The 15,954-nt window shown below is 52.5% G+C and overlaps 1 protein-coding gene across 1 annotated transcript in view; it reads right to left on the bottom strand.

Annotated features, from left to right (window-relative positions):
- Positions 1-15,379, bottom strand: part of UBE2L3 (ubiquitin conjugating enzyme E2 L3) — a 52,031-nt gene extending 36,652 nt beyond the window's left edge. The window contains exon 1 of the mRNA XM_051826744.3: positions 15,327-15,379. Within this exon, the coding sequence (XP_051682704.1) occupies positions 15,327-15,353 (27 nt within the window). The 5' untranslated portion in view covers positions 15,354-15,379. The remainder of the gene's footprint in view (positions 1-15,326) is intronic.
- Positions 15,380-15,954: the final 575 nt, after the last annotated feature.

Here is a 15,954-nt window from a genome sequence, read left to right as displayed (position 1 = left end):
ACGGGAGACTTGGATTGAGTTCTGGGATCCTGGTGTCAGCATTGTCTAGCCTCAGATGTTGCAGACATTTGGGGAGTAAACCAATGGATGCAAGATCTCTGTTTCTGTCTGCCTTTCAAACAAAATGAAAACAAATAAAAATGTTAGAAAAGAAACCAACCACCAGAGGCCCTCTGAGCCTCTTCCAGAGTCAGTGCCGCAGGAGGTGGGCAGATGCGCAGAGAACAACCCGTCACCCAGTAAACAAGCACATTCAGGGCCATCACGTTACACTGGCAAACTGGACAAGGTCCTTGGGTTCCCCAAGGAGCCGCAGAAGGGGAAGCTTCACGCCGCCTTCCCAGCTGCTGAGGATGGATCAAAGGAGCTGCGCTACGACGCCCTAGAAGCTTGCAGGACAGGGAAAGGACTGCCAGACAGGCAGCTTGGGCGCAGACACACCGAAGGAAGAAACCACAATCAGGGAGACAGCAAGGGAACGAGTTTGGAGTGTTCGACAGCACCAGGGGGCTGTCAGTGTCAGGTCAGGACTCTCAATCAGGCACACTCTGACCCCCAAGAGGGGCTGGGTAATGTCCCTAGGCAACGAAGGAGAAGGCAAGGGGAGAGACTGGCAGGCACCGGGTCCTTACTCGGAACCTACTGTATCAACTGCCAAAGCAGCCTGGGCGCCTGTGTCTGGGACATGCTGCCCTGGTGACCGTGACCTGCACCCCTACTTAAGAACCACCGTGCTCACAGCACACAAGCTTCCTCCTCTCACCCCCCCCTTCCCAATTTATTTCAAAAATAATGACAGAGGAAGAAACAGGGAACTTCCATCTTATGTTTCACTCTCCAAATCCAAATGCCTGCAATAGCCAGGGCTGGGTCAGGTTGAAGCCAGGAGCCAGAAACTCCATCCAGGTCTCCCATATTGGTGTCAGGGACCCAAATACTTGGGCTGCCATTGGCGGTCTCCCCAGGCACATCAGCTGGAAGCTGGATCAAAAGCAGAGGAGCCAGGACTTAAACTGGCACCCTGACATGGTGCCAAGACAGCCTGACACACTGCGCCGAAGGCCAGCCCCCACCCAGTCTTCTAGCAAGGAAGAAATCGGGGCCCTGTGTGTCACTGTTACAAGCTCTGAACCAACTGGGCTCGGACCATGGAAGGAAGGGAAAAAATGCCTCTAACTGCAACAAGGCTGTGGTCACAGAAATCCAGAAGTTGTCTTGAATATTCTTCTTCTTCTCCTTTTTTTTTTTTTTAAAGATTTATTTATTTATTTGAGAGTCAGAGTTATACAGAGAGAGAAGGAGAGGTGGCGGGGTGGGGGGTTATCTTCCATCAGATGGTTCACTCCCCAATTGGCCACAACGACCAGAGCTGCACTAATCTGAAGCCAGGAGCCAGGAGCTTCTTCCAGGTCTCCCAGGTGGGTGCAGGGAACCAAACACTTGGGCCATCTTCCACTGCTTTCCCAGGCCATAGCAGAGAGCTGGATCAGAAGAGGAGCAGTCGGGACTAGAACTGGCACCCATATGGGATGCTGGCGCTCCAGGCCAGGGCATTAACCTGCTGCACCACAGCACCAGCCCTTGAATCTTCTTTTTAAGTGAATGCTAGGGTGTGCATTTAGCCTAAGGAGTAAGACACTCACATCCCATGTTGGAATACATGGCTTCAATACCCAGTTCCAGCTCTTGACTCCAGCTTTATACTAATGCAGACCCTAGAAGGCAGTAGTGATGGCTCAAGTAATTGGGTTCCTGCCACCCACATGGGAGACTTGGACTGAATTCCCAACTCCTGCCTTCACTCCCCAGCACCTGCCATTGTGCGCTACTGGCAAATGAACCAGGATGGCAGGTTTCTCCCTCTGTGTGTCTCTCAAAATTTTTCTCTTTTTTTAAAAAGTTTTATTTATTTATTTGTAAGTTGGAGTTAACAGAGAGAAGGAGAGGCAGAGAGAGAGGTCTTCAATCCACTGGTTTACTCCCCAATTGGCCGCAAGGGCTGGAGCTAGACCAATCCAAAGACAAGAGCCAGGAGCTTCTTCCGGGTCTCCCCACACAGGTGCAGAGGCCCAAGGACTTGGGCCATCTTCCACTGCTTTCCCAGGCCATAGCAGAGAGCTGGATTGGAGGTGGAGCAGCTGGGACTTGAATCATCACCCATCTGGGATGATGGCACTGCAAGTGGTGGCTTTACCCACTATACCACAGCACCGGCTCCAAATTTTTTTCTCTTATTGCTTACCTTATTGCTTATTGTGTTACCTGTTCCGAAGGTTCTTAGAGGCAATAAGATCAGAATATTCCAATTGCATCCATTTTCAACATTAACTTTAGATAACAGACAGACACAGAAATGATGTTTTTGGTGTAGGTGGCTGCTTCCCTGACTGCCAGATCACCAGGGGACTAGAAGAGCAAAGCCCTGTGGGAAGCCACTGCTTGGGACACCCACATCTCATATCACCATTCCTGGGTTCAAGTTCAGGTACCACTCCCAATTCCAGCTTCCTGCTAATGCAGTCCCTAGGACGTGGTAGCAGGTGACAGCTCAAATAGCTGGGTACCTGGCACCCACGTGGTAGACCTGGTTTGAAATGCTGGCTCCCGGCTTTAGCCAGGTCCAGTCTCAGGTACTGCGGGCCTTTGGGGAGTGAATCAGTGGATGTGAACTCTGTCTCCTTATTTACTTCTTAAAAAAAACGGGGGGGGGGGGGCGGGGGCGGAGGCCGCTGAAGTCAGACGGGCTAAGGCTCCACCCTGGCCCCATCCTTCATTCCACCTGTCTTACTAAAAAATTGTACAGGAGCCAGCACCATGGCGTAGTGGGCTAAGCCTCCACCTGCAGTGCCAGCATCCTATATAGGTGCCAGTTTGTGTCCTGGCTACTCCTCTTCCAATCCAGCTCTCTGCTATGGCCTGTGAAAGCTGCACCCGAGTGAACCAGTGGATGAAAGATCTGTCTCTCCCTGATTCTGCCTTTCAAATAAATAAATAAAATCTTTGAAAAAAATTTGTACATAATCCTCCTCATAGGACTCTACACCTGGAAAGGCAACAGATGATAGTCCAAGCACTTGGGCCCCCGACACCCCCGTGTGAGACCTGGCTCCTGGCTCCAGCCTGGCCCAGATCTGAGTGATGTGGCCACCCACAAAGTGAACCAATGGGTGGAAGATCTCTGTCTCTCCCTCTCTCTCTCTGATGCTCTGTCTTTCAAATAAATACATAAATCTTTTAAAAAACTATCTGGCACACCTCAAAGGTATTCAATTCATGTGACTTTCATTCCTTTCCATAACTGTATCGCTTTTTTTTTTTTTTTTTGACAGGCAGAGTGGACAGAGAGAGAGAGAGAAAGGTCTTCCTTTTGCCGTTGGTTCACCCTCCAATGGCTGCCGCGGCCGGCGCACCGCGCTGATCCAATGGCAGGAGCCAGGAGCCAGGTGCTTTTCCTGGTCTCCCATGGGGTGCAGGGTCCAAGCACCTGGGCCATCCTCCACTGCACTCCCTGGCCATAGCAGAGAGCTGGCCTGGAAGAGGGGCAACCGGGACAGAATCCGGCGCCCCGACCGGGACTAGAACCCGGTGTGCCGGCGCCGCAAGGTGGAGGATTAGCCTAGTGAGCTGCAGCGCCGGCCTATCGCATTTCTTAAAATCTTAGATGATGTCAAGACACCAACAAACATCCTCTATTCCACGTAACAAGACATAAACATATGGTGTCGACAGCCTATACCAGAACTCAGGTGGTCTTAATTTAGAAAGGACTATGTTTCTGATTAGCACAAAGCTCTCACAACTGATCTGAAATACAAGGCTACCAGCACACCACCAGCGGACTCCTCTCCAGGGCACCCGTTTCGTATCATCACCTTCAGGATTCCAACCAAGACCAGAAACACAGAGATGCTAGGGAAGCAGGAGGAGTGGCCAATTACAACAACCCTCTCCACTGCTGACAGTTCCCGGCAGACAGTTCCCAGCACGTGGGACGTGAGCGGAGCCTCACCACACCCCCGAAACGGGCAAGGCAGGCCTACTGGCCCGAAGTGCAGTTGATAAGATCAACATTCAGGAAGGCCCAGGTCACAGAACTTGCACAGAGCAGCCCAGGACTAGAGCTGAAACTTCTCTTCTATGAATATTTGAGCCACGCAAAGCAGTGGGTTAGGCAGCTAACACGTCCACAGGAAACAGCCCACACTGGTGCTGCTTCCCTGCAGGATGGGGGATGGGGGTGGGTGGGTACCGAGCCTGCTCTGAAAGCGTACATCCCGACGTGAGCATGCCGGAAGCAGGAACACATGCAGTATTCTCCCCAACCCGTCACGGCTAGGCATCAAGCTTCTGGGCCCCTCCCATCCAGAACGTGGCAGATGGAGCCAGGGGTCTGCCTTCAGTCGAAGTAGAGTACCACTATCAAATATCACCTTCACAACCAATAGGGAGTTAACCACTTGAAACAAATAAATCAACTACTTTATTAAATATAACTCCTTTGGCTTTGGCTCACTAATAGAGAGTGGCTGTTTCTTTGAGTCAACATTTGGGCAATGAGTTAACCATAGAAACTAAGGGAACATATAGTGGTTTAGGGCCAAGTCTTGGTATGTTCTGTGTCGGTACTGATTAAATAAGGAAAAAGATTTAAGGTGCAATAAATAATGATTATATTTCTTTTTAAAAAATAAAAATTTGAAACAGCTACTCCCTGCTTTTGCATGACTGTCAAAGCAACTAATTTTTACAGAAATGCAAACTTTCCAAGCTTGCATGAGACAACTGCTGGCAATGACACTGAACCATGGTTTAACACGAGCCAGCTCAATGCAAGTCTAAGCCCAGGTATCAGAGCCCTGGACCACAATCCTCTCGTTTCAACCAAGCCTCCGCCAAGCAGGAGGAAGCTAGGCCCACACACAACCCCTTCCACAGGTCACAGTGTGCGGACTGACACTCCTGCCTAGTCACCACCACGGCTGACACACTCGGTCAGCGTCAGTACGCTGTGGGGTTGTTTTACCATCCTCTTTCTAGAAAGTAGGACACAAGGCTCAAACTGACAACACAAATGAGTCAAAGGCAGAAATCAACAAGAGACCCCAAGGTCGTGGGAAGAGGACACAAGAGAAGCCTCAGCAGAGGCTCAATGCAAGTCTAAACCCAGGTATCAGAGGCTGCACAGGCACTCTGCTCCCTACCCCTCCTGCCCCTCCCCACCGGCAAGCACGGCCAAGCTCTCATGCCAGCTCCTGGAACGTGTCTCTGCCTCCCTCTGAACATGGGTATGTGTCTGGCATTCCGGGGTTCCTCACACTCTAGAGTCCAGTGCCCCACCAGGCTAACAGCTCCTCGAGGGCTGGAGCGTCAAGCTCTTCAAACCCATCCACAGCAGAACCAGGGACACAAAATGTGACACAGGTGGAGGGAACAAAAGGGAACAGCCGGCGCCAAACACGCGGCGCCCCTTCTGGGAGCCCGGCTGAAGCGGGCATTCGCAAAGCGCTGCACAAAGGGCACGGAGGCACAACCGCTGGGTTCTGCTGCGGCCGCCCCCCTCAGAAGCACACACAACACTGCCACGCCACATGCACAGGCTTTGACAGCAGCGACTGCTGAGGCTGCAAATGAGCCTGCTAGGCTGGGGACTGTCAAAACACCATCTCCTCCTCTCCTCCACTATGCTAAGGCAGCAAGCCAAAGTCTGACAAGACAGTGGAGGGCAGAGAGCTACGATCAACACGGACATGCAGCTGCCAAAACAGGGTGAAACCCAAGCAGCCCCCTTACCTGCAGTGAATCCTCCCACTCCCCACCCTGTCACACCGGAAGAACCAAGAGCAGCCGTGTAACAGCAGGAGCATGACCCCGGGAGCACTGACGCCTGGCAGTGGGTGCCGCTGGCCTCAGCCGCCTCACCTATAAATGGACACCAACCCTGCATCCTCTCTCCAGGCCCCCTGCCAGTTCTAGAAATCTAAAAGGACTGGAGCAAGGGCCAGGAGAAGAAACCAACAGCCACCAGAAGCAACTTTCTGCTCCAAGGCTGAAAAAGATGACAGAAAGCAACAATATTACTTCTGGGGCTGCAACTACTTAATCAAGCATGGTCTCCACCCTTCACCCACCACCCTAGCTCAGCACTTTCTGGTGTCTTCCACAGCACCTGTGCTCTTCTTTGGACACCATGACATCACAGGAAGAGAAAACATACAGGGTAAGATCCTGAAACACTTCCAAGACATTCTGAACTCAAGAGTTTTGCAATTTTGCTGGACAAAGTAACATTTTTTCCTAAAGATTTACTTTTTTGAAACTCAAAGTTATGGGCGGGCAGACAGGGAGGATTATGGGAGGGGGGAGAGGGAGAGGGGGAGGGAGGGGAGGGGAAGAGGGGGAGGGGGAAGAGAGAGAGAGAGAGAGAGGGGTCATCCGTTCGATAGTTCACTCCCCACATGGCCATAATGGCAGGGGCTGGGTCAGGCCGAAGCCAGGACTCAGGAGCTTCTTCTTGGTCTCCCATGTGGGTAGCAGGAGCCCAAGTGCTGGTACCATCCTCTGCTGCTTTCCCAGGCCATTAGCAGGGATCTGAATTGGACGTGGAGCAGCCAGGACACAACCGGCACCCAATAGGATGTCGGCATTGCAGGCAGAGGCCCCAAAGGTAAATATTTTTAAACAAAGAAACACTCACACAGCAGCCCCAGAAACTCTTCCCTGCTAGGTACAAAGCAGGGCAGGTGAGCAAAGCCCTGGCACAGCACTGAGGTCACGCCCACCCTGACACCATCCTCTCGGCATCACCTCCCTTCACTCCTCCCAACCCTCCTCTGCTGCTGGCGGCTCCCCTCACTGCGTCAGGACACAGCTTGTCCACTCCCGGCAGCATCTTCAAGCAGCTCCCAGCTAAGTCCTCAGAGGCCCAGGATTCAAACTCCAGGCCCTGAGCTCTTAATACCTCTGCCCTGCCCCAGATGGAAGCCCCTTTCCTCCCACTTTGCTACTGTGGGGGGAGAGAAAGGTTCATCTAAGTCTCCCAAGAACAGACAGGCTGGGCTGGCTACCAGAGACACACAGGCCCAGCACCCAAGGGGCCTGCCCCCTCTCTCCTGCACAACGCAGCTGAACCCTAACAGCTGCGGGGCAGCTCTCTGCCACCTATCTTTACAAGTATCAGCTCTGTCGTCTGTGGAGAGGGGGCTCCTCCAGGGGTTGGCCTCCAGGAGGGACTGCTAGTTCTGGGGGAGCCAGGTGTGCTTGACAGGCCAGCCCAGGCTAAATCCAGGCCAGCTCCCCAGTGCTTCTGGAAAGCGCCTCGGGAGCTGGCCTAACTAAACCCAAGGAAGGGACAGCACAAGGTCAGAAGCCAGCATTCTACCGTTCCCGGGGCTCCTCAGAGGACTGCCCACAGCCATCCAGGGGATGAGAGAGACTCTACCCGACTGGCCACCAGTCCATTCAATGACTGGAACCCCACTCATTGTTAAAAAGTCAGGCCAAGGGGCCAGCGCCTTTAACTCAGTTAAACCTCCACCTGCGGCGCCGGGTTCTAGTTCTGGTTGCACCTCTTCCAGTCCAGCTCTCTGCTGTGGCCCGGGAGGGCAGTGGAGGATAGCTCAGGTGCTTGGGCCCCTGCACCCGCATGGGAGACCAGGAGGAAGCACCTGGCTCCTGCCTTCAGATCGGCGAAGCGCCAGCCATAGTGGCCATTTGGGGAGTGAACCAAAAGAAGGAAGACCTTTCTCTGTCTCTCACTGTCTATAACTCTGTCAAAAAAAAAAAAAAAAAAAAAAAGCCAGGCCAAGAAGCTGTTGCTGTGGCACAGCGGGTTAAAACCCTGGCCTGCAGTGCCAGCAATCCCATATGCGCACTGATCCAGCCCCAGCTGCTTCACTTCCAATCCAGCTCCCAACTAATGTACCTGGGAAAGCAGAGGAGGATGGCCCAAGTCCTTTGGCCCTTGCTCCTGGCTTCAGTGGCCATCTGGGGAGTGAACCAGCAGATGGAAGACCTCTCTCTCTCTCTGTCTCTACCTCTCTCTATAACTCTTTCAAAAAAAAAAAAAAAAAAAAAAGTAAATCTTAAAAAAGAAAAAAAGAAAGCAAAGCCAGGCCAAGGCCCACCCCTCCCCATGTCAGAGGGCTCTTCCTTCCCTCTCTTCCTCAGTCAGCGTGTGTCCAGCACTCGGTGGACAGGGCAGGATTTCTTGGCACCAGCAGTATGCCATTTTCTCCCTGGAGTCCCACAGGACAAGAAGTCACCCTCTACAGAGAGACAGGAAAGTCAACCGAGAGACCCAGAAAGCGCAAAGCACGCTGTGTTCAGGAGACTTCACAGGCAAGTGGGGGGAAAGAGGCTACGGAGCTCAGAGCTCGAAAGACACATGAGGTGGGAACCGTGGCACAACAGATTAAGCCACCACTGCGCCATAAATGCCATATCCCTTCTCGGAGTGCAGGTTTGAGGCCTGCACCTCTGCTTCCAATCCAGCTGCAAAGTGCCTGGCAGGGCAGCAGCTGATGGCCAAGTACCTGAGTTCCTGCTCCCCCCGGGGAAGACCTAAGATGGAGTTCCAGGCTCCTGGCTGGCCTAGCCATGGCTGTTTTGGGCTTTTGGAGAGTGAACCAGTGGACAGAAGACATCTGTCTCTGGATTGCATGCTAAGGAACAGAACATTTGTTTATTTGTTTGTAAAATTTATTTGAGGGGCTGGGGCATAGTGGGTAAAGCCGTCACCTGCAGTGCCGGCATCCCATATGGGCACTGGTTTGAGTCCCAGCTGCTCCACTTCCGATTCAGCTCTCTGTTATGGCCTAAGAAAGCAGTAGAAGATGGCCCAAGTCCTTGGGCCCCTGCACCTGCGTGGGAGACCTGGAGGAAGCTCCTGACTCGGAATCAGCACAGCTCTGGTCGTTGCGGCCTATTGGGGAGTGAACCAGCAGAATGAAAGACCTCTCTCTCTCTCTGGCTCTCCTTCTCTCTCTGTATAACTCTTTCAAACAAATAAATAAATAAATGTTAAAAAAAAAAAAATTGGGGGCTGGCACTGTGGCGCAGTGGGTTAAAGCCTCAGCCTGCAGTGCCAGCACCCCATATGGGCGCTGGTTTAAGTCCCAGCTTTTTCTCTTCAATCCTTCAATCCAGCTCTCTGCTATTGTCTGGGAAAGCAGTAAAAGACAGCCCAAGTCCTTGGGCCCCTGCACCTGCGTGGGAGACCCACAACAAACTCCTGGCTCCAGATCAGCTCAGCATTGGCCATTGCGGTCATTTGGGGAATGAACCAGCGGAATGGAAGACCTCTCTCTCTCTCTCTGCCTCTCCTCTTTCTGTGTAACTCTTTCAAATAAATAAAATAATTCTTAAAAAAAAAAAAAAGATTTATTGGAGGTACAGTTAAGAGAGGAGAGAGAGAGAGAGAGACAGAGAGAGAGAGAGGGGGAGAAAGATCTTCCATCTGCTGGTTCACTCCCCAAATGGCCGCAAAGGCCGGAGCTGAGCCAATCCAAAGCTAGGAGCTTCTTCCAGTCTCCCACATGGGTGTATGGGCCCAGGTGCTTAGGCCATCTTCCACTGCTTTCCGAGGCACATTAGCTGAGAGCTGGATCAAGAGGAGCAGCCAGGACATGAACCAGAGCCCATATGGGATGCTGACACTGTAGGCAGAGGTCAGCCTACTACGGCACAACGCCAGCCCCCAGACATGGACACTTTAATCTGGAGTCTAAGCCTCTGCCCCACCCTGCTCCATTGGGTCCCCATCTCTGAGCGCAGGGCCTACCTGCAGGCATTTCTCTGATTTCTCTCGGGCTCCACACACTACTCTGATGCACCAGCAGTTAGGGATTTTGGAATGTGCACAGGACAGGATGACTGCCGAGGAAGCCGATGCAGGGGTCTTCTCACAGACGGGAGAGAAGCAGAGCACGGTTCAGAAGAACCTGATAGGTGGCGAGAGCCGGACTCCCTGGGTCTTCCCTTAGACAACTGGGTAGAGAAACTAGACCACTAACTCAGACAAGACAGGAGCAGTGAAGGCCCCCGGAGTCAGGAGGTGAGCTTGCACTTGGAAGGCTACAGGTCGTTGCGCCATTCCAATGCTCTCGGGGCAGCTGGATACCAGAGTTTGGGTGCAGGGGCGATGTCGCTGTGTTCTCAATACTTTAATTCCTAATTTACTGCTGCAGCAAAAGACCCAGAAATGCCTCTTGAACATTTAGGAATACTTTAAAATAGAAGAATACTTTCAAGTGATGTACTATAATAATAGCTAAATCAGTAGCCTCTTTTTATGTATTTTTTAAAAGATTATTTATTTGAAAGTCAGAGATACAGAGAGAGAAGGAGAGGCAGAGAGAGAGAAAGGTCTTCCATCCTCTGGTTCACTCCCCAGTTGGCTGCCACTGCCGGATCTGAGCAAATACAAAGCCAGGAGCTTCTTCCAGGTCTCCCACGCAGGTACAGAGGCTCAAGGACGTGGGCCATCTTCTACTGCTTTTCCAGGCCATAGCAGAGAGCTGGATCGGAAGTGGAGCAGCCGCATCTCAAACCAGCTCCCATACGGGATGCCAGCACTGCAGGCAGTGGCTTTACTCACTTCGCCACAGCTCCGGCCCCAAGCCTCTCCCCCCCACACCAAGATTTATTTTATTCAAAAGGCCGAGTTACAGAGAGAGAAAGAGATACACAGAGAGAGATGTCCTCCATCAGTTGATCCACTCCCCAAATGGCTGCAACAGCCAGGGCTGATCAGATTGAAGCCAGGAGCCTGAAATGCCATGGAGGCCTCCCACACAGGTGGCAGGGCTCCTTGGGGCATTTTCTGCTTTCCCAGGTGCATTAGCTGAGAGCTGGATTGGAAGTGGAGCAGCAGAAACACACCCTTTCACCCACGTGGGATGCTGGCACTTTAAGTTGAAACTTGACCCATTACACTACCATGCTGGGCCACCTCTAAATTCTCTTTCACTAAAGAAATGTTTACAAGCAGTATCATTAAGGAAGTCTAAATTAATCCCAACTTATAGGAATGCATGAACTTAGTAGGAAAGATGCAATGCTTACCCCAGTTCCCCAAGCCCCAAAATCTATTCCCAAAATGGATTCTGGCCACATACATTGGCATATCATCACATGTAAAACTCCTCTCACCTCCTGACACAACTACAGGACACACTCATTGCTCTATTATGTTAATTACCCAACCTCAGAGAATATAAGCCTGTACTCAAGAGCAAACTAGCTCAGTGCTTAGTGCAATGAATTCCAAGGAATGGACTGTTATTTGGCCATTCCTCCTGCTACTCACGTGGGATTCAAGACTCAGGACACCAATATGTATTTCTGAGCGAACATTATTTAAATAGCATTAAAAGGATGCTACAAATCTCAATTCCTTATCTATACAGCATGCCATAATAACTCATAAAACGTTACCTCCCTCCCTCTAAATCCACACATTTCCCATCTGAGAAGAGCCATTCTGAGACGCTACTCAGCCAGAGGGCCCTTGGCGGCAACGTGTACTGCCGGGTTGCAGAGATTATAAGACAAGGACGTGCCTCCCTAAGCACCACACACAGGTTTCCTTTCTGGCTTTTGTATCTATTCCCCCCCCCCTTTGCCCCCAACAGAGGCAGTGGCTACAATCCACTTGTTGCTACCACTGCTGAATTAGCTGCTTCCAAATTAAACCATATTTCCTGTTTTATTAACATTGTAATTCCTAAAAAGGGCTCTGAAAGAGGTTAACCCATTTGGCAAATGTTTTTTTAAATTAAAACTTTATCATACTCACTCTGCCTAAAATTACTTCCCAGCCTTACACATGCAAATCATGCTACTTTTAATAATGTATCCACAGTTTCTACAGACACTCCCTATGGAGTGTCCTGGAAAAGATTTCTTGGGGAAACTCAAGTTCTTTAAGATGTCATTAACCTGATAATTCAACATCTGTTTGATTACTATGTCTAAAGGCATTGTTCTAGGAAATAAGCTCCAATTTTTCACCATCAAAATCCCTTTTATTATTTCCACTCCATGAACTGAAAGACTGTTGGTTAACCCTGCTGATTAACCTGCATCAATAATTTTTATTTCTGGGTTGGTGTTGTGGTATAGCGGGTAAAGCCACCTGTGACTCCGGCATCCCATACAGGCACTAGTCTGAGTCCTCCAGTTTCGACCTAACTCCCTGTTAATGCCCTTGGAAAAGCAGCAGAGGAAGTTCAAGTGCTTGGGCCCCTGCTACCCACATGGGAGACCTGGAAGAAGCTCCTGGCTTCTGGCCTGCAGCCATCTGGGGAGTGAACCAGCATACCATAGACTTTCAAAGAAAACAATTTTTTAAAAATTTTTAAAAAATAATTTATATTCCTATGTTGTTTTTTTAAATATATATATATATATATATATTTATTTATTTATTTATTTATTTGAAAAGCAAAGCAACAGAAGCAGGGGAAGAGACAGGGAGAGAGGTCTTCCATCTGCTGGTTCACTCCCCAAATGGCCACAAAAGCCAAGTCTGGGCCAGGCTAAAGCCAGGAACCAGGAACTTCCTCTGTATCTCCCACATGGTGCAGGGGTCCAAATTCTTGGGTCATCATTAGCTGCCTTCCCAGGCACATTAGCAGGGAGCTGAACGAGAAGCAGAGCAGCTGGAACTTGAACCAAGTGCTCTGATACAGCACGCCAGCATCAAGTCAATCTGCTATGGCACATGCTCATCCCCCTTTCACACTGCTCTCCAAGACAAAACCCCAATGAACTGAAGGAATTCCCACCCACACCTTACGAAACTAGACACACTCCTGCATGCAGAAAAGGAGGCAAGGTGACAAGGGGCATGGAGCCAGAGCCAGGGAGGTTTTGTGTCTTATCTCTCCCCACTACTGTCTACTATTTCACTTCTCAACCTATCTGAACCTCACAATTTCCTCATTTGTGAAAACAAAGGTGACAATACATTCACTCTGAGCACTTAGTGAACTTTACCTCCTTTTTTCTGAGCTCTTTTTTTTTTTTTTTTTTTGAAACAAATAATTTAAATACCATAGTTAGTCCCCTCTCAGACCCCTGAGAGCCGGGGGATTCCAAACTGGGTCAAATGGGCTGAATTAGGGGGATACCAGGAAGAACTAGGTCAAGACTCCTGCCCTTCAGGAACTCAGAACTCAGGCAGGAAAGACAAGTCTGTAACACAAATCAGATCACCAGGAGGGTTCAAAGAGAAACATAAAGAAAGTCCTGTGGTCACTGAAGGAGGAAACAACTCATTTTGAAGGTGGATGGTGGTGGGGGTGGGGGCTCCCAGAGCGGCTGCATTAGAGTCCAGCCTAAGGACTGGCCTGAAAGTGACCAGGCAGCCACTCTCAGGAACAGCAGCAGCGCACAGCAAATGAACACCAGCCGGAGGCTTTTGGTTTGGGGTCAGGCAGAACTGAGCCAGATCACAGCTTTCTCTCCCCAACTAGGAAAACTGGGACAGGCCAACAAATCTGCCTTGACTTTTCTCATTAAGGAACATGGGGAGCACAAGGTCGACGTCACTGAACGTGAGCACCAACTACAGAAGGCCACACCGTACATGCCAGGGGAGATGGAGGGTGCCGTGTCCAGGTGCCCAGGGGAGGACACCATAGGCCAGGGTGGGTGAGGCCGAACACACTGCTTTTTAGGCAGTCTTAAGAAAAGGACTGGCCTGCCTAGTAAGAGGTTAGGATTAACTGCTGAGGTCACTAAACCCACAGAGGTCTTTTTAACAAGAGCGAAAGGGTCAAATATTTGCTGGGGGGGGGGGCACTCTGGTGCCCATAAAGAGAAGGGTCGATGCAGAGCGCTGGGGAGGGCACCTGGGAGACACAGGTATGGTTGCCAGTCATCTCAATGAGATGAGCAAGCAACGTACGCACGCGAGACATTTATTCCCGAAGTTCAAGCCCAGGGTTTCCCCGATGACAGCATCTGGGAGTAGGATGGCGGATGGCGGGGGTCTGCGCTCTCCTGAGCTCCCTTTGCGCTAACACTCTGTTTTATAAAGAGTTACCCGTCCTCTCTGGCCCTCGGTGAACAAAAGACGGAGGGGCACTCTCACTCAGCCAGAGGGCTGAAAGGCTGGGACCCCCCAAGCCCAACCACGGGTCTGCCAAGGACCACACTGTTTTCCCTTTCAGGTCTTCTTTTTTATTATTGATTTTTTTTAATCATTTCCGGCCCTGTGCACCCCCTACAGCCGAATCACAAACGTGGGCAGGGGTCGGCGAGATCCCACCGTCCCCTCCCCCTCCCCCGGCCAAAGAACTCAGCCCATTTCACAGCTGTGAAGCCTCACCGAAGGAGAGCCCCTTAGCGAGCAGGCAACCCGGCCGCATTCAAGATCCAAAGTACGTGTACCAAGTTGTTGTTGTTATTTTTTTTTCTAAATAAACTTTGGCCCGGCTTGATTCCAACGGCTCAAGCCAACCACCTCCCTCCCCGCCCCCACCCCAACCCCCCAAAAAAATGCCATTTTGCTTCCTAGGGGCGGGGGGGGGGGGAGGAGACCGTGATGACTAAGAGGTGGACAGGGAAGCAACCGGGGAGGGGACAGAACCACACGGCGAGCAGGGCGCCCACCGCACGCCTTCCCGGAGTTGGAACTTGCCCGCTGTGTGGTCCCGCAGTCACAAGGAGACAGCGTGCTGGGACCCTGCGCAATCTTCACCGGCCCACCGACAACCTGACCTTAACTTTGGCAGCGCGGCGGCCTCCTTCCGTCCCCAGTCCGAGCTCACACGCACCCCCCCACACCCTTTCCCGGGCCTCCCAAGCTGCGGGCCGCCCAAGCGGGTCTCCCAGCCCAGAGCGTGGCGGCCCAGGGCGCGGCGGCTCGGGCCCTCGGCCGGGGCTCCGGCGCCGGGGCCTCCCCCCGCGGCCGCCCGGTTTGGGGCCTTCCTGACCCGGCACCCGCCATGAACGGCGCCCCCGGCCCGGTCCGCGGCCTCCGCGAGGGAGCTGGGGGAGGCGGGGAAGACGCCGCGCTGGATCCGGGGAACCAGGCCGGCGTGGACGCCCCCAGCCCCCGAGGGCCAAACCCAGGAGCCGGCGGCGGCGGCGGTGGCGGCTCCCCGCGCGGCCTGGCGCTCCCGCCCAGGCTGCGGCCTAGGCGTCCCCGTTACCTCCCACAACCCGCGAGCGCCGGGGGGGGGGGGGGGGCCGCCGGCAGGGGCCACGCAGAGCAGGAGGCCGGGGGGAGACGCCCCCCTCGAGGAACCCAGGCCCGCCGTGGGGGCCGGGGGCCCGGGGCGTCGCTCCCCGCCCGGCCGGCGCCGGAGAATGGCTTTTACCTTCATCAGCCTCCTGCTGGCCGCCATCTTGGACCTGGTGCTGCTGCTTTCCCAGAATGCATCGAGGCCGGCCGGGCGGCTGGAGCCCCCGCACTTCCTGGAGCGGGGGCGGGGCGGGGCGGGGCGCGCGCGCCGCCCGGAGAAGCGCCTACTGTGTGCGGGTCGCCGAGCGGGGCGGGCGTCGGGCAGCACCGGTGCGTCCGGCTGGCCGAGGCCCGGCCGTCGCGGAGGCCAGGACGCGCTGTCAGTCACAAGCCGTGCCTGGCGCATAGTAGGTGCGTGGTAACAAGTCGGTTGCATGTGGTGGGGACCTGCGTTGCTGCGGGCTGTGACGGAGGAGTCCGAAGAAATGGGATAAATAATAGTAATAGCCTATGAGCTGGAACAGAGGAGCTGGTAGGCTCCAGGCAGAAAGATAAGTGGAAATGCTGATTCCCTGATGTTTTCAGTTGGTGCCTGTGTAGAGGAATTGCACTGTGCCTCGTAAAAACAAACATTAAGTTAAAAAGTTAAATAGACATCTTTGAATTTCATTTTTTCATGAACTTATTTTTTTGGGAGACAGAGCTCCCTATCTGTTGGTTGACGCCCCAAATGTCGGCAATGGCATAGGCTGGGTAGGGCAGGA

Source organism: Oryctolagus cuniculus, chromosome 21, assembly GCF_051225735.1.
Source record: "Oryctolagus cuniculus isolate XC-2025 breed Fujian yellow rabbit chromosome 21, ASM5122573v1, whole genome shotgun sequence".
NCBI classification, from domain to species: domain Eukaryota; kingdom Metazoa; phylum Chordata; class Mammalia; order Lagomorpha; family Leporidae; genus Oryctolagus; species Oryctolagus cuniculus.
The sequence above is the reverse complement of the archived record's forward strand: the minus strand, read 5'-3'. Positions and strand labels throughout refer to the sequence as shown.